At 40.4% G+C, this 18,957-nt stretch overlaps 1 protein-coding gene across 50 annotated transcripts in view; it reads right to left on the bottom strand.

Annotated features, from left to right (window-relative positions):
* LOC139756531 (uncharacterized) overlaps nucleotides 1-18,957 on the bottom strand; it is a 143,979-nt gene that overhangs the window by 68,211 nt on the left and 56,811 nt on the right. For 42 of the 50 annotated variants that reach the window (XM_071676069.1, XM_071676027.1, XM_071676028.1 and 39 more), the window contains 3 exons: nucleotides 5,075-5,196; nucleotides 4,743-4,851; nucleotides 3,378-3,440 (listed from right to left, as the gene is read on the bottom strand). In XM_071676069.1, the coding sequence (XP_071532170.1) occupies nucleotides 3,378-3,440; nucleotides 4,743-4,851; nucleotides 5,075-5,196 (294 nt within the window). The remainder of the gene's footprint in view (nucleotides 1-3,377; nucleotides 3,441-4,742; nucleotides 4,852-5,074; nucleotides 5,197-18,957) is intronic. The other 8 variants (XM_071676044.1, XM_071676022.1, XM_071676045.1 and 5 more) reach the window with 1 other exon arrangement.

The following is an 18,957-nucleotide window of genomic DNA, read 5'->3' as shown; positions in this document are numbered from 1 at the left end:
AAATGTAAATAGAATGGACAGTATTTAGGTCCTGGTTAATTAGCAGAGGGAGACTATCATTAGGTATGAAACTAGATTTTTGAGCCAATTTGGCTGAAGCGCAAGCAGATGTTTGGCTGTAGTATGTTCAGATGTTTAGTCGCTTTATTTCCGGTGTTTAGTTGCAGTATGTGCATGTTTGGTTGCAGTATATGCATGTTTGGTTGCAGTATATGTATATGGTTGCAGTATGTGCATATGTTTGGTTGCAGTATGTTCATATGTTTGGTTGCTGCATGTGCACTTGTTCTACTGCAATGCTCACAGATGTTTGTTGGCTGTATGTGCAAATTTTTGACGCAGGATGGTTGCAGGTGTTTTGCTGTAGTATGGGGCAGATGTTCGTTTGTTTTTTATCTGTAGTTGTTTGGTTGCTGTATATGCTATTTGTCTGCATTGCTTGCAGATGTTTGGTTGCTATATGTATAGGTGTTTAGTTGCAGTATGTGCAAATGTTTGGGTAATGTATGTGCAAACGTTTGGCTGCAGTATGTATGGTTGCTCTGTGTTCAGGTGTTAGATTACATTATGTTCAGATGTTTGGTAGCAGTACGTTTAGGGTTTGGTTGTTGTGTGTACATTTGTTTAGCTGCAGAGTATGCTGATGTGTGGCTGCTGTGTATGCGATTGTTTGCTTGCAGTATTTTCAGGCGTTTGCAGTATGTGCAGGTATTTGGCTGCAGTATGTGCAGGTGTTTGGCTGCAGTATGTGCAGGTATTTGGCTGCAGTATGTGCAGGTATTTGGCTGCAGTATGTGCAGGTATTTGGCTGCAGTATGTGCAGGTATTTGGCTGCAGTATGTGCAGGTATTTGGCTGCAGTATGTGCAGGTATTTGGCTGCAGTATGTGCAGGTGTTTGGCTACTGTACATGCTGTTGTGTGGCTGCTTGGCTGTAGTATTTGCGGATGTTTTTCTTCAGGATGTGCAGGTGTTTGGCTGCAGCACCTGCAGGTTTCAGGCTGCATTATGTGCAGATGTTTGACTGCTGTACGTGCAGGATTTTGGCTGCAGTATGTGCAGTTGGCCTTCAGTATGTGCAAGGTTTTGAGTGCGGTATGTGCCGGTGTTGGGCTTGAGTATTTTCAGGTCTTTAGCTGCAGTATTTGCAGGTGTTTGGCTGCAGTATGTTCAATTGTTTATTTGCAGTAAGTACAGGTGTTTGGCTGCAGTATGTGCAATGGATGGGCTTAAGTATGTGCAGGTATTTGGCTGCAATATTTGCAAGTATTGGGCTGTAATATGTGCAGATGTTTGGCTGCAGTATGTGCAAGTGTTACGATGCGGTATATGTGCAGATGTTTGGCGGCAGTATGTGCAGGTGTTACGATGCGGTATATGTGCAGATGTTTGGCGGCAGTATGTGCAAGTGTTACGATGCGGTATATGTGCAGATGTTTGGCTGCAGTATGTGCAAGTGTTACGATGCCGTATATGTGCAGATGTTTGGTTGCAGTATGTGCAAGTGTTACGATGCGGTATATGTGCAGATGTTTGGCTGCAGCATGTGCAAGTGTTACGATGCGGTATATGCAGGTATTAGGATGTATTGTATACAAGTATTTGGTTGTTGTATGTCCATATTGTCGGCTACAGTATGTGCAGGTATCTGGTTGCAGTATGTACAGATTTCGGCTGCAGTACGTGCATATATTCGGCTGCTATATGTGCAGATGTTTGGTTTTAATATGTAAAAACGTTCGGTGTAGTATGTGCACGTGTTTAGTCGCAGTATGTACATGTGTTTGGCTCCAGCGGTATGTAAAAATGCGCAGGTGTTTGGTTGCAGTATGTGAAAGTGTTCGGCTGCATTATGCGCAGATGTTCGGCTGCTGTATGCACAAATGTTTTATTACAGTATGTAAAACTGTTCAGCTGTAGTCTCTGCAGGTGTTTGGTTACATTATACACAGATGTTTGGCCGCAATATATTGGTGTTTGGTTAAATCATGTAAAGATGTTTGGCTGTTGTATGTGCAGATGTTAGTTTGCTGTATCAACACATCATCTGCAGCAATACGTGTCGCTGGTTGGCTGCAGTATGTATAGATATTTGGCGGCAGTATATGCAGATGTTTGGTGGCAGTGCGTACAAGCGTTAGTTTGCTGTATGTGCAGATGTTATGTTGCAGTATGAACAGATGTTCAGCTCCAGTATGTGCCAGTGTTAGGTTGCTGAATGAACAGATGCTTGTCCGCAGTTCGTGCAGGTGTTTGGTTGTAATATGTACAATTGCACTGCTGGAGGACATGTTATGAATAACCAATATGTGGATACGTGTACAGGGAAGTCGTTTCTATGCCAGACAATTAATATAACAATAATGTTGTACCATTTGGTAGGCTAATATTAGGGAAAGCCTTAGTGATATACAAAGATAAAGATGAAGGACAGTTTAGAAATAATTATATATAACAGTACATACTTGTTGTATGGAAGTATATATAAGACTACAACTTCAGAAGGATGTTGAACAATACTGGCTTTATACTAAACTACACTCCTATGATACTACAGCATTATTTCATACATTATTATACTACAGTATTATACCCAGAATATAGGATGTAAATGCTACAGGGATATACCTAAAATATAGGTTATATATGTTATATTAATGTACGTCAACTATAGGTTGTATGTACTTCAGTGTTATACACTGTTCACACAGGGCACGTATATAGTGTTCACATACAGGGCACGTACATAGTGCGTACATACAGGGCACGTCCATAATGTGTACGTACAGGGCACGTACATAGTGTGTACATACAGGGCACGTACATAGTGTGCGCATACAGGGCACGTACATAGTGTGTACATACAGGGCACGTACATAGTGTGTACATACAGGGCACGTACATAGTGTGTACATACAGGGCACGTACATAGTGTGTACATACAGGGCACGTACATAGTGTGTACATACAGGGCACGTACATAGTGTGTACATACAGGGCACGTACATAGTGTGTACATACAGGGCGTACATCAAGTGGCCACATAGTGAGGGGGTTACACCAGTTCGTATGTCTTGAGCTGCCTGTGTTAAGTTCACTTTTGTGTCTTTGATAATATTTAAGACTGACGATCATATGATGATCAAAGTCGTTGGCACAAGAGGTATATAAGGTTCTGGTCCTTGAAGTAAAAGTTGACCCTGGCCCTAACGTTACGTAGCTGTCAATCCTAACTCTAGCTAGGTATAGTATTAAACGATATTCTTAGCCCAAGTTGGTAAGCATGGCCCTAGTCACTAGGCGACCCTATCATACTCTTAGCAGTTAGAGTTCACGCAGAAAGTCAGTGTATCAGTGGATTCTCAACGATGGACTTACACCTGGTGAATAACTTCTGATATGGTGTGTGGTGGACCTGGGGATGGTGGTGTGAGGGACGCTCTGTTGGCAGGGAAGGAAACGATGTTCACCAACACGGAGCTACAACTTTACAACTAGCATACAACCCTGATTAAACCTTACAACAAATCACATCATTATAGTTATGACACATGAACTGGAACTATAACTTTACAACTAACATACCACCTTAAACCTTACAACCATCACATTATGAAGTTATAACACATGAACTGGAACTCCAACAGCGAAGTATAAGGTTACACAGTGTCACACTCACACATATGAACTTGTCCTACAACAATACAGTATAAGGTCACGCGCGCACACATACATGAACTGGACCAACAACATTTCAGTATAAGGTCACACACACACACACACACACACACACACACACACACACGAACTTGACCTACACTTAGACAGTATAAGGTCACACACATGAACTTCTCTCACAGATGACAATATAAGGTCACACACACATGAACTTGACCCACACCTTGACAGAATAAGGATAGACATCATGAATTTGGCTTCAGAATAAGTTCACATGATGATGGAAGTGTTCATCTTAGATGAAAATATGATGTCTGGTGTGTTGGTGAGACAAGTCCAGTGTCTTGTTATTCCAGGAGAGTACAATTGTGTGGACAGTAGTAGTGTTGTGGTGGTATAAGTACTAGTGTGGTAGTGGTATAGGGACTAATGTCGCAGTGGTGTGGATACTAGTGTGGTAGTTGTGGGGGCACTAGTATAATAGTGGTGTGGGCACTAATGTGATAGTAGTGGGGCCACTAGTGTGATAGTGGTGTGGGCACTAATGTGATAGTAGTGGTGTGGACGCTAGTGTGATAGTGGTGGGGCCACTAGAGTGATAGTGGTGGGGCCACTAATGTGGTAGTGGTGGGGCCACTAGTGTGGTAGTGGTGTGGGCACTAATGTGGTAGTGGTGTGGGCACTAATGTGGTAGTGGTGTGGGCACTAATGTGGTAGTGGTGTGGGCACTAATGTGGTAGTGCTGTGGGCACTAGTGTGATAGTGGTGGGGCCACTTGTGTGGTAGGGGTGGGGACACTAGTGTGGTAGTGGTGTGGGGCCACTCGTGTGGTAGGGGTGGGGACACTAGTGTGGTAGTGGTGTGGGCACTAGTGTGATAGTGGTGGGGCCACTCGTGTGGTAGTGGTGGGGACAGTATTGTGGTATTGGTGTGGGCACTAGTGCGATAGTGGTCAGGGTAGTGTGGTAGTGATGTGGGCACTAGTGTGGTAGTGGTGGGGACACCAGTGTGGTAGTGGTGTGGGCAGTAGTGGCATGGGTAGGAGTTGAGGTAGCAGACACTTACCTTCTCACGGTAGTCAGCATCATCTAGGGTGTCAGAGAGTCGTGGGCGGTGGTAGCGGGGGATGTAGGTCGGCTCCAGGAGGTCGTCGTCCAGGTAGGAGTCGTACCGGCTGCCAGGGAAGGAGGGAGACATTATCTTACTAGGAGCATCGCCTTGCCCTGCCTGGACCTACCTACCTATAACCTGTCAACTTACTACCATGATACACCTCACCCCAGCCTTCCCTTCATCATACACTCTCCCCATACGGCTCCAGGTGACAGCCCTGCCCTCCCAACATCACACACTCTCCCCACATGGCTGTAGTGACAGCACCTGCCAGTATTACTAACCTCATTCTGATTGGTGGAGGGACGTATCCATAGTATCCTCCGTAGCCGTAGTCATAGTCATAGTATGATGGTGGTAGACGATGATGTACTAGACGTGTTGGTGGGGCCAGGGGATGGTATCCCTGTAGGCAAGATAATAATGTTATAACCAACCATCAAATATATATATCTGACCTTAACACCACTCCAGTGTTCATTCAGGATAACCTCTCTTACAAGATCAAGTTTAAGGTATTTGAGTGACGTGTTCTTGGTTGTAACTACTGTATGATTAACCGGAAGATTACACTTAAAAGCTGGTTAAAGAATAAATAGAAAATTGGTTATAACCATCATTTGACATTATTGGCAAATACTTCTTTAGAATTCATGAGTCTTCTTAAAGTTGAAATGTAAGTAATGATGACACATACGAATGGTGCAGGCGATAGAAGTTAGTACATGCCAGGACCGGTTGACTGGGGAGAGGGTTGTACAGTTACATTTGACAAGAAAGATTAACATTTGTGTGAAGTACTGAATCTTAGTAGCACATCTTGTACATTTCTTCCATCACCCAATACACACACAGCCCTCAGCATGTAAACTTATTATATGATATGATGTACGATACGTCCTAATCAAGATACGTCACTTTAAAAGGTCTAGAAACATGATGATAGAAAAATAGAACTCATAAAAGAATTTGGATTTGTAATCAACAGAAAATACGATTTCACGTACCTGGCTGGACTAGTCAGGATTTATTATCCAAGAATCTAAACAAATTATTGGAAGAAAGACTTGAAATGCTTTGTACGGATCAGTATTGAATCAATCAAATCTAGAAACGTTATTATGAGAAAATCATGGTTTTAATGTCTTAGCGTTATGAATTATATGGTTTCAAAAGATGTACAAAGTACATAGTGGCATAATAGAACATTTCAAGGATATAAACATTATTATTGCAAAATGGAACATTTTAAGGATGTAATCAGGTCGTGTTTACTTCATGGAACTTTACAAAGGATGTAGACATCTTAACATTACAGAATAAAACTTTTAAATGTAATCAGGTTATTCTTAAAAAAATAGAAGTTTTCAAAGGATTTAGACAGCTTAGTATATCTAAATGAGACTTGTTTAGAGATGTGGACGCTGATTATTAATGACAAAGTTGAAGCTATATCGGTAAGGTCAGTGCAATCAATGTATGAAAGGTATAGTATGATAGATAAGTAAATAAATAAAAAAATAAATTATATATATATATATATATATATATATATATATATATATATATATATATATATATATATATATATATATATATATGAATATTGTTTGTTTGTTTTGCTTTGTCGCTGTCTCCCGCGTTAGCGGGGTAGCGCAAAGAAACAGACGAGAGAATGGCCCAACCCACCCACATATACATGTATATACATACACGTCCACACACGCAAATGTACATACCTATACATCTCAATGTATACATATATATACACACACAGACATATACATATATACACATGTACATAATTCATACTGTCTGCCTTTATTCATTTCCATCGCCACCTCGCCACACATGAAATAACAACCCCCTCCCCCTCATGTGTGCGAGGTAGCGGTAGAAAAGACAACAAAGGCCCCATTCGTTCACACTCAGTCTCTAGCTGTCATGTAATAATGCACCAAAACCACAGCTCCCTTTCCACATCCAGGCCCCACAGAACTTTCCATGGTTTACCCCAGACGCTTCACATGCCCTGGTTCAATCCATTGACAGACGTCGACCCCGGTATACCACATCGTTCCAATTCACTCTATTCCTTGCACGCCTTTCACCCTCCTGCATGTTCAGGCCCCGATCACTCAAAATCTTTTTCACTTCATCTTTCCACCTCCAATTTGGTCTCCCACTTCTCCTCATTCCCTCCACCTCTGACACATATATCCTCTTGGTCAATCTTTCCTCACTCATTCTCTCCATGTGAACCAAACCATTTCAAAACACCCTCATCTGCTCTCTCAACCACACTCTTTTTATTACCACACATCTCTCTTACCCTATTATTACTTACTCGATCAAACCACCTCACACCACATATTGTCCTCAAGCATTCATTTCCAGCACATCCACCCACCTCCGCACAACTCTATCCATAGCCCACGCCTCGCAACCATACAACGTTGTTGGAACCACTATTCCTTCAAACATACCCATTTTTGCTTTCCGAGATAATGTTCTCGACTTCCACACATTCTTCAAGGTTTCCAGAATTTTTGCCCCCTCCCCCACCCTATGATTCACTTCCACTTCCATGGTTCCATCCGCTGCCAAATCCACTTCCAGATATCTAAAACGCTTCACTTCCTCCAGTTTTTCTCCATTCAAACTTACCTCCCAATTGACTTGACCCTCAACCCTACTGTACCTAATAACCTTGCTCTTATTCACATCTACTCTCAACTTTCTTCTTTTACACACTTTACCAAACTGTCACCAGCTTCTGCAGTTCCTCACATGAATCAGCCACCAGCGCTGTATCATCAGCGAACAACAACTGACTCACTTCCCAAGCTCTCTCATCCACAACAGACTGCATACTTGCCCCTCTTTCCAAAACTCTTGCATTCACCTCCCTAACAACCCCATCCATAAACAAATTAAACAACCATGGAGACATCACACACCCCTGCCGCAAACCTACATCACTGAGAACCAATCACTTTCTTCTCTTCCTACACGTACACATGCCTTACATCCTCGATAAAAACTTTTCACTGCTTCTAACAACTTGCCTCCCACACCATATATTCTTAATACCTTCCACAGAGCATCTCTATCAACTCTATCATATGCCTTCTCCAGATCCATAAATGCTACATACAAATCCATTTGCTTTTCTAAGTATTTCTCACATACATTCTTCAAAGCCAACACCTGATCCACACATCCTCTACCACTTCTGAAACCACACTGCTCTTCCCCATTCTGATGCTCTGTACATGCCTTCACCCTCTCACTCAATACCCCTCCCTTATAATTTCCCAGGAATACTCAACAAACTTATACCTCTGTAATTTGAGCACTCACCTTTGTCCCCTTTGCCTTTGTACAGTGGCACTATGCAAGCATTCCGCCAATCCTCAGGCACCTCATCATGAATCATACATACATTAAATAACCTTACCAACCAGTCAACAATACAGTCACCCCCTTTTTTAATAAATTCCACTGCAGTACCATCCAAACCCGCGGCCTTGCCGGCTTTCATCTTCCGCAAAGCTTTTACTACCTCTTCTCTGTTTACCAAATCATTTTCCCTACCCCTCTCACTTTGCACACCACCTCGACCAAAACACCCTATATCTGCTACTCTATCATCAAACACATTCAACAAACCTTCAAAATACTCACTCCATCTCCTCACATCACCACTACTTGTTATCACCTCCCCATTAGCCCCCTTCTCTCATGTTCCCATTTGTTCCCTTGTCTTACGCACTTTATTTACCTCCTTCCAAATCATCTTTTTCTTCTCCCTAGAATTTAATAATACTCTCTCACCCCAACTCTCATTTGCCTCTTTTTCACCTCTTGCACCTTTCTCTTGACCTCCTGCCTCTTTCTTTTATACATCTCCCACTCATTTGCATTATTTCCCTGCAAAAATCGTCCAAATGCCTCTCTCTTCTCTTTCACAAATACTCTTACTTCTTCATCCCACCACTCACTACCCTTTCTAATCTGCCCACCTCCCGCGCTTCTCATGCCACAAGCATCTTTTGCGCAAGCCATCACTGCTTCCCTAAATACATCCCATTCCTCCCCCACTCCCCTTACGTCCTTTGTTCTCACCTTTTTCCATTCTGTACTCAGTCTCTCCTGGTACTTCCTCACACAAGTCTCCTTCCCAAGCTCACTTACTCTCACCACTCTCTTCACCCCAACATTCTCTTTTCTTTTCTGAAAGCCCCCACAAATCTTCACCTTCGCCTCCATAAGATAATGATCAGGCATCTTTCCAATTCCACCTCTCAGCACATTAACATCCAAAAGTCTCTCTTTCGCGCGCCTATCAATTAACACGTAATCCAATAATGCTCTCTGGCCATCTCTCCTACTTAAATACGTATACTTATGTATATATCTCTTTTTAAACCAGGTATTCCCAATCACCAGTCCTTTTTCAGCACATAAATCTGCAAGCTCTTCACCATTTCCATTTACAACACTGAACACCCCATGTATACCAATTATTCCCTCAACTGCCACATTACTTACTTTTGCATTCAAGTCACCCATCACTATAACCCGGTCTTGTGCATCAAAACCACTAACACTCTCATTCAGCTGCTCCCAAAACACTTGCCTCTCATGATCTTTCTTCTCATGCCCAGGTGCATATGCACCAATAATCACCCATCTCTCTCCATCCACTTTCAGTTTTACCCATATCAATCTAGAGTTTACTTTCTTACACCCTATCACATACTCCTGTGTGTGTGTGTGTGTGTGTGTGTGTGTGTGTGTGTGTGTGTGTGTGTGTGTGTGTACATTACTGGGGGTTAAGGTTACCATTACTGATGTTAACGTTAAAGTGAACATTAGTAACGGTTAAGATGAGCATTGCTAGAGGTTAAGGTTAATATTACTGATGGTTAATGTTAACATTACTTGTGGTTAAGGTGATCATTAGTGGTGGTTACGGTGAACATTACTGATGGTCACTGATGATTGATGGTAACATTACTGATGATTAATGTTAACATTACTGGTGCTTAATGTTAACATTACTGGTGCTTAAGATGAACATTATTGATGGTTTATGTTGACATTACTGGTGCTTAAGATGAACATTACTGATGATTAATGTCAACATTACTGGTGCTTAAGATGAACATTACTGATGATTAATGTTAGCATTACTGGTGCTTAAGATGAACATTACTGATGATTAATGTTAACATTACTGGTGCTTAAGATGAACATTACTGATGATTAATGTTAACATTACTGGTGCTTAAGATGAACATTACTGATGATTAATGTTAGCATTACTGGTGCTTAAGATGAACATTACTGATGATTAATGTTAACATTACTGGTGCTTAATGTTAACATTACTGGTGCTTAAGATGAACATTATTGATGGTTTATGTTAGCATTACTGGTGCTTAAGATGAACATTACTGATGATTAACGTTAACATTACTGGTGCTTAAGATGAACATTACTGATGATTAATGTTAACATTACTGGTGCTTAAAATGAACATTACTGATGATTAATGTTAACATTACTGGTGCTTAAGATGAACATTACTGATGATTAATGTTAGCATTACTGGTGCTTAAGATGAACATTACTGATGATTAATGTTAACATTACTGGTGCTTAAGATGAACATTACTGATGATTAATGTTAACATTACTGGTGCTTAAGATGAACATTACTGATGATTAATGTTAACATTACTGGTGCTTAAGATGAACATTACTGATGATTAATGTTAACATTACTGGTGCTTAAGATGAACATTACTGATGGTTTATGTTAACATTACTGGTGCTTAAGATGAACATTACTGATGATTAATGTTAACATTACTGGTGCTTAAGGTGAACATAACTGATGGTTAAAGTTAACATAACTGGTGGTTAAGGTGAACATTACTGATGGTTGAGGTGAACATTACTGATGGTTAAAGTTAACATACCTGGTAGTTAAGGTGAACATTACTGATGGTTAATGTTAACATTACTGATGCTTAAGATGAACATTATTGATGGTTTATGTTAATATTACTGGTGCTTAAGGTGAACATCACTGATGGTTGAGGTGAACATTACTGATGGTTAAAGTTAACATAACTGGTGGTTAAGGTGAACATTACTGATGGTTGAGGTGAACATTACTGATGGTTAAAGTTAACATTACTTGTGGTTAAGGTGAACATTACTGATGGTTAATTTTAACACTGATGGTTAAAGTGAACATCACTGATGGTTAAAGTTAACATTACTTGCGGTTAAGGTGAACATTACTGATGGTTAATGTTAACATTACTGATGGTTAATGTTAACGTTACTGGTGGTTGAGGTGAATATTACTGATGGTTAATGATAACATTACTGATGGTTAAGGTGAACATCACTGATGGTTAATGTTAACATTACTGGTGGTTGAGGTGAACGTTACTGGTGGTTAATGTTAACATTACTGATGGTTGAGGTGAACATCACTGATGGTTAATGTTAACATTACTGATGGTTGAGGTGAACATCACTGATGGTTAATGTTAACATTACTGATGGTTAAGGTGAACATCACTGATGGTTAATGTTAACATTACTGATGATTGAGGTGAACATTATCGATGGTTAATGTTACCATTACTGATGGTTAAGGTGAATATCACTGATGGTTAATGTTAACATTACTGATGGTTAAGGTGAACATTACTGATGGTTAAGGTGAACATTACTTGTGGTTAATTTGAACATTACTGGTGGTAAAGATGGATATTACTGATGGCTAATGTTAACATTGCTGATGGTTAATGTTAACATTACTGATTATTAATGTTAACATTTCTGATTGTTAATGTTAACATTACTTATGGTTAATGTTAACATTACTGGTGGTTAATGTTAACATTACAGATGATTTATGTTAACATTACTGATGGTGAATGTTAACATTACTGGTGGTTAAGGTGAACATTACTGATGATTAATGTTAACATTACTGATGATTAATGTTAACATTACTGATGGTTAACGTTAACATTACTGATGGTTAATGTTAACATCACTGATGGTTAATGTTAATACTGGTGGTTAAGGTGAACATCAAGAGGAATGTGTGTGTATTTTGGGGAAAGTAAGACATACAGGCGCCAACACAACACATTATAAATGTGAGCACATTCCAGTACCCACCAAAGGAATGTGTATATACTTTGTTAATCCTAACAGCGGCAGCTGCTCCCTTATTGGCATTATATCATCATGTGATGTAGAGCAGAAAGTACATGAACAGAGAGAGAGAGAGAGAGAGAGAGAGAGAGAGAGAGAGAGAGAGAGAGGATGAATGGTTCAATAAGATAAACATATGGAGAGAGTGGATCAATGGTACAGTAAGTAAAGTAAGAGAGAGTGGATCAATGGTACAGTAAGTAAAGTAAGAGAGAGTGGATCAGTGGTACAGTAAGTAAAGTAGGAGAGAGTGGGTCAGTGGTGCAGTAAGTAAAGTAAGAGAGAGTGGATCAGTGGTACAGTAAGTAAAGTAAAAGAGTGGAACAGTAAGTAAGAGTGGATCAGTGGCACAGTAAGTAAAGTAAGAGAGTGGATTAATGGTACAGTAAGTAAAGTAGGAGAGAGTGGATCAGTGGTACAGTAAGTAAAGTAAGAGAGAGTGGATCAGTGGTACAGTGAGTAAAGTAAGAGTGTGGATCAGTGGTACATTAAGTAAAGTAAGAGAGAGTGGATCAGTGGTACAGTAAGTAAAGTAAGAGAGATTGGATCAATGGGACAGTAAGTAAAGCAAGAGAGAGTGGATCAGTGATACAATAAGTAAAGTAAGAGAGAGTGGATCAATGGTACAGTAAGTAAAGTAAGAGAGTGAGTCAGTGGTACAGTAAGTAAAGAGAGAGTGAATCAGTGGTACAGTAAGTAAAGTATGAAAGAGTGGATCAGTGGTACAGTAAGTAAAGAAAGATAGTGGATCAGTGGTACAGTAAGTAAAGTAAGAGAGTGGATCAGTGGTACAGTAAGTAAAGTAAAAGAGAGTGGATCAATAGTACAGTAAGTAATGTGAGAGAGTGGATCAGTGGTACAGTAAGTAAAGTAAGCGAGAGTGGATCAGTGGTACAGTAAGTAAAGTAAGAGAGAGTGGATCAGTGGTATAGTAAGTAAAGTAAGAGAGAGTGGATCAGTGGTACAGTAAGTAAAGTAAGAGACAGTGGATCAGTGGTACATTAAATAAAGTAAGAGAGTGGATCAGTGGTACAGTAAGTAAAGTAAGAGAGAGTGGATCAACAGTACAGTAAGTAAGTAAGAGAGTGGATCAGTGGTACAGTAAGTATTAATAAGAGAGTGGGTCATTGGTACAGTGAGTAAAGTAAGAGAGAGTGGATCAGTGGTACAGTAAGTAAGAGAATGGATCATTGGTACAGTGAGTAAAGTAAGAGAGAGTGGATCAGTGGTACAGTAAGTAAAGTGAGAGAGAGTGGATCAATGGTACAGTAAGCAAAGTAAGAGAGAGTGGATCAGTGGTAAAATAAAGTAAGAGAGAGTGGATCAGTGGTACAGTAAGTAAAGTAAGAGACAGTGGATCAGTGGTACAGTAAGTAAAGTAAAAGAGGGTGGATCAGTGGTACAGTAAGTAAAGTAAGAGAGTGGATCAGTGGTACAGTAAGTAAAGTAAGAGAGAGTGGACCAGTGATACATTAAGTAAAGTAAGAGAGTGGATCAGTGGTACAGTAAGTAAAGTAAGAGAGAGTGGATCAGTGGTACAGTAAGTAAGGTAAGAGAGTGGATCAGTGGTACAATAAGTAAAGTGAGAGTGGATCAATAGTACAGTAAGTAAAGTAAGAGAGTGGAGCAGTGGTATAGTAAGTGAAGTAAGAGAGAGTGGATCAGTGGTACAGTAAGTAAAGTAAGCGAGAGTGGATCAATAGTACAGTAAGTAAAGTAAGAGAGTGGATCAGTGGTACAGTAAGTAAAGTAAGAGAGAGTGGATCAGTGGTACAGTAAGTAAAGTAAGAGAGAGTGGATCAGTGGTACAGTAAGTAAAGTAAGAGAGATTGCATCAGTGGTACAGTAAGTAAAGTTAGAGAGAGTGGATCAGTGGTACAGTAAGTAAAGTAAGAGAGAGTGGATCAGTGATACAGTAGGTAAAGTAAGAGAGAGTGGATCAGTAGTACAGTAAGTAAAGTAAGAAAGATTGGAATTGTGGTACAGTAAGTAAAGTAAGAGAGTGGATCAGTGATACAGTAAGTAAAGTAAGAGAGAGTGGATCAGTGGTACAGTAAGTAAAGTAAGAGAGTGGATCAGTGGTACAGTAAGTAAGAGAGAGTGGATCAGTGGTACAGTAAGTAAAATAAGAGAGTGGATCAGTGGTACAATAAGTTGAGAGTGGATCAATGGTACAGTAAGGAAAGTAAGGGAGAGTGGATCAGTGGTACAGTAAGTAAAGTAAGAGAGTGGATCAATAGTACAGTAAGTAAAGTAAGAAAGTGGATCAGTGGTACAGTAAGTAAAGTAAGCGAGAGTGGATCAGTGGTACTTTAAATAAAGTAAGAGAGTGCATCAGTAGTACATTAAGTAAAGTAAGAGAGAGTGGATCAGTGGTACAGTAAGTAAAGTAGGAGAGTGGCTCAGTGGTGCAATAAGTAAAGTGAGAGTGGATCAATAGTACAGTAAGTAAAGTATGAGAGTGGATCAATAGTACAGTAAGTAAAGTAAGAGAGAGTGGATCAGTGGTACAGTAAGTAAAGTAAGAGAGTGGATCAGTGGTACAGTAAGTAAGTAAGATAGTGGATCAGTGCAAGTGGAAGATAATAATGGGATAAGGAAGAACATTCCAGAACTCATAAATACACCATGACTTGGAATGGAAAAGATTATTATTATTATTATTATTATTATTATTATTATCATTATTATTATTATTATTATTATTATTATTATTATTATTATTATTATTATTGCTATTATTATTATTATTATCATTATTATTGTTATTATCATTATTCATTTGATGTTGGCAAGAGCAGTATGATGGCATAATGAGGTTATCTCTTAACCTGTGACACATTGAATACGTACATCATTGTACACTGTTTACTCTCGGTACGTTCTTATTATTCACGACTTCATTACACGTTAATACAGAAGTACTTGACACTAGCAGTTGATTGTGACACTAGCAGTTGATAGTTACACTAGCAGTTGATAGTGACACTAGCAGTTGATAGCGACAGTAGTAGTTGATAGCGACAGTAGCAGTTGATAGTGACACTAGCAGTTGATAGCGACAGTAGCAGTTGATTGTGACACTAGCAGTTGATTGTGACACTAGCAGTTGATAGTTACACTAGCAGTTGATAGTGACACTGGCAATTGATAGTGACACTAGCAGTTGATAGCGACAGTAGCAGTTGATAGTGACACTAGCAGTTGATAGTGACACTAGCAGTTGATAGCGACAGTTGCAGTTGATTGTGACACTAGCAGTTGATTGTGACACTAGCAGTTGATAGTTACACTAGCAGTTGATAGTGACACTAGCAATTGATAGTGACACTAGCAGTTGATAGCGACACTAGCAGTTGATCGTAGCAGTAGCAGTTGATAGCGACAGTACCAACTGATGGTGGCAATAAATGATAGTGGTAGAAGCAAGTGATAGTAGTTGTGGATGTTGATAGTGGCAGTAGATGATAGTGACGATGGTAGTTGATAGTTACAGTAGCACATGATAGTGACGATGGTAGATGATAGTGGCAGTAGCAGATGATTGTGACGATGGTAGTTGATAGTGATAGTAGCAGATGATAGTGACGATGGTAGTTGATAGTGGCAGTAGCAGATGATAGTGACGATGGTAGTTGATAGTGGCAGTAGCAGATGATAGTGACGATGGTAGATGATAGTGGCAGTAGCAGATGATAGTGACGATGGTAGATGATAGTGGCAGTAGCAGATGATAGTGACGATGGTAGTTGATAGTGGCAGTAGCAGATGATAGTGGCGATGGTAGTTGATAGTGACAGTAGCAGATGATAGTGACGATGGTAGTTGATAGCAGTAGCAGATGATAGTGACATTGGTAGTTGATAGTGGCAGTAGCAGATGATAGTGATGATGGTAGTTGATAGTGGCAGTAGCAAATGATAGTGACGATGGTAGTTGATAGTAGCAGTAGCAGATGATAGTGACATTGGTAGTTGATAGTGGCAGTAGCAGATGATAGTGACATTGGTAGTTGATAGCGGCAGTAGCAGATGATAGTGAAGATGGTAGTTGATAGTGGCAATAGCAGATGATAGTGACGATGGTAGTTGATAGTGGCAGTAGCAGATGATAGTGACGATGGTAGTTGATAGTGACAGTAGCAGATGATAGCGACGATGGTAGTTGATAGTGGCAGTAGCAGATGATAGTGACGATGGTAGTTGATAGTGACAGTAGCAGATGATAGTGACGATGGTAGTTGATAGTGGCAGTAGCAGATGATAGTGACGATGGTAGTTGATAGTGACAGTAGCAGATGATAGTGACGATGGTAGTTGATAGTGGCAATAGCAGATGATAGTGACGATGGTAGTTGATAGTAGCAGTAGCAGATGATTGTGACGATGGTAGTTGGTAGCGGCAATAGCAGATGATAGTGACGATGGTAGTTAATAGTGGCAGTAGCAGATGATAGTGACGATGGTAGTTGATAGTGGCAGTAGCAGATGATAGTGACGATGGTAGTTGATAGTGGCCGTAGCAGATGATAGTGAAGATGTTAGTTGATAGTGGCAGTAGCAGATGATAGTGACATTGGTAGTTGATAGTGGCAATAGCAGATGATAGTGACGATGGTAGTTGATAGTGACAGTAGCAAATGATAGTGGCGATGGTAGTTGATAGTGGCAGTAGCAGATGATAGTGACGATGGTAGTTGATAGTAGCAGTAGCAGATGATAGTGACGATGGTAGTTGGTAGCTGCAATAGCAGATGATAGTGACGATGGTAGTTGATAGTAGCAGTAGCAGATGATAGTGACGATGGTAGTTGGTTGCGGCAATAGCAGATGATAGTGACGATGGTAGTTAATAGTGGCAGTAGCAGATGATAGTGACGATGGTAGTTGATAGTGGCAGTAGCAGATGATAGTGACGATGGTAGTTGATAGTGGCAGTAGCAGATGATAGTGACGATGGTAGTTGATAGTGGCAGTAGGAGATGATAGTGACGATGGTAGTTGATAATGGCAATAGCAGATGATAGTAACGATGGTAGTTAATAGTGGCAGTAGCAGATGATAGTGACGATGGTAGTTGATAGTGGCAGTAGCAGATGATAGTGACGATGGTAGTTGATAGTGACAGTAGCAGATGATTGTGACGATGGTAGATGGTAGTTGATAGTGACAGTAGCAGATGATAGTGACGGTGGTAGTTGATAGTGGCAATAGCAGATGATAGTCACAGTGGTAGTTGATAATTACAGTAATTATTTGATAATGACAGTATCATTCAGCAGTAACAATAGTAAGTATATGGTAACAGACAGTTATTCTGTAGTTACGGTATTAAATATTTTCATAAGATGTTTGTGTAAGTCTAGCATGACTGGAATCTTTAAATGAACAAACGCTGTATCATCATACAAGTTTGGATAAGAAACCAAGTGCTTTAGATTCGAGAAGAAAATGTATTTTGTACTTACTGAAAATATAGAGCAGATTGCCGAAAATGAGCATTGCGAGGGAGTGATGCGGCAGGCAACGTGAATTAGTTATTAGCATTATAGTACAATAATAGCGTATCTCATGACGTGGTACAGCAAACATTGGTGGCTGGCAGCCTATAAAACAAAAGTAGAAAAAAACATTGTAGCGCATTTAATGTCTTATTGACAGTAACAGTATATAGATAGACTGGAGGGTGAAACCTGGCATAGTGCTACTGAAGCCTACTTTAGGTAAAGTGGAGCATAGCGTAGGTGGAATGGGCATCCTGTACGGAGAGTGGAGTCCAGCGTAGGTAGAGTGGAACCTAATGGAGGTAGAGTGGAGCCTAGTGTAGGAAGATTGGGCTTCGTGTAGTGGAGCTTAGTATAGGTAAAATTAAGCCTAATGTAGGGAAAGTGAGACATAATGTAGCTAGAATGGAGTCTAATGTAGTTAGAGTGAATCCTAATGGAGGTAGAGTAAGGCCTAATAGGTAGGCAGAGTGAAGCCTAATGATGGTAGAGTGGAGCCTAGCGTAGGTAAAGTGGAGTATCGTGTGGGTAGGGTAGGGCCTAATGTAGAATGGAGCCTCGTGTAAGTAGATTGTCTCCTAGTGTAGGTAGACTGGAGCCTAGTACAGGTAGATTGGAGACTTGTATAGGTAGAGTGGAGCTTAGTGTGAATAGAACCTGGTACAGGCAGAGTGGAGCCTCATGTAGGGTTAGTGGAACCCATTATAAGCAAAATGGAGCTTAGCGTAAGTAAATTTGACGCTTGGCTAAGAAAATGGAGCTAGTTTAGGTAGAGTGGAGTTTACCGTTGATAGATTGAAGCCTACTCTAGGTATAGTGTAGCCAAATGTAGGTTTAGTATAGCCTAGTGTAGGTAAAGTGGAACCTAGTATAGGTTGAATGTAGCCTAGTGTTGTTAGAGTGGGACCTAATGCAGTTAGAGTGGAGCTTAGTGTAAGTAGATTGGATCAGTGTAGGTAGAGTGGAGCCTAATGTAGGTAGAGTGGTACATGCTGTAGATAGAGTGAAGCCTACTGGATGTAGATCTACTGGGGCCTAGTGTAGGTAGTGGAGCCTAGTGTCGTTAGAGTCAAGCCTAATGTAGGTAGAGTGGAGCATGGTGTAGAAATAATGGAGCTTAGGGAACATAGATTGGAACTTTTTGTGGGTTGAATGAAGCCTAGTATAGGTAGAGTGGAGCCTCATGTAGGTAGATTTAAGTATAGAATGAGTAAAGTGGAACCTTTTGTAGGTAGAATTGAGACTAGTGTTGTAGAATAGAGTCGTGAAGCTTTAGTTAAGAGCGGTTGTGGTATCAGGTACATCTTACCGCCGGTACCCAGCTCCTGGGAGTGCTAAGCGCCACGCGGTTAAGGATAAGCTGCGTGGTTGCCGACGGTCTGTAGTAAGTGGGTGCAGGAGATGGTCGTTCCT

The sequence above is a fragment of the Panulirus ornatus genome, chromosome 22 (genome assembly GCF_036320965.1).
Source record: "Panulirus ornatus isolate Po-2019 chromosome 22, ASM3632096v1, whole genome shotgun sequence".
Taxonomy (NCBI): domain Eukaryota; kingdom Metazoa; phylum Arthropoda; class Malacostraca; order Decapoda; family Palinuridae; genus Panulirus; species Panulirus ornatus.
This window is presented reverse-complemented; position numbering and strand designations above follow the sequence as displayed.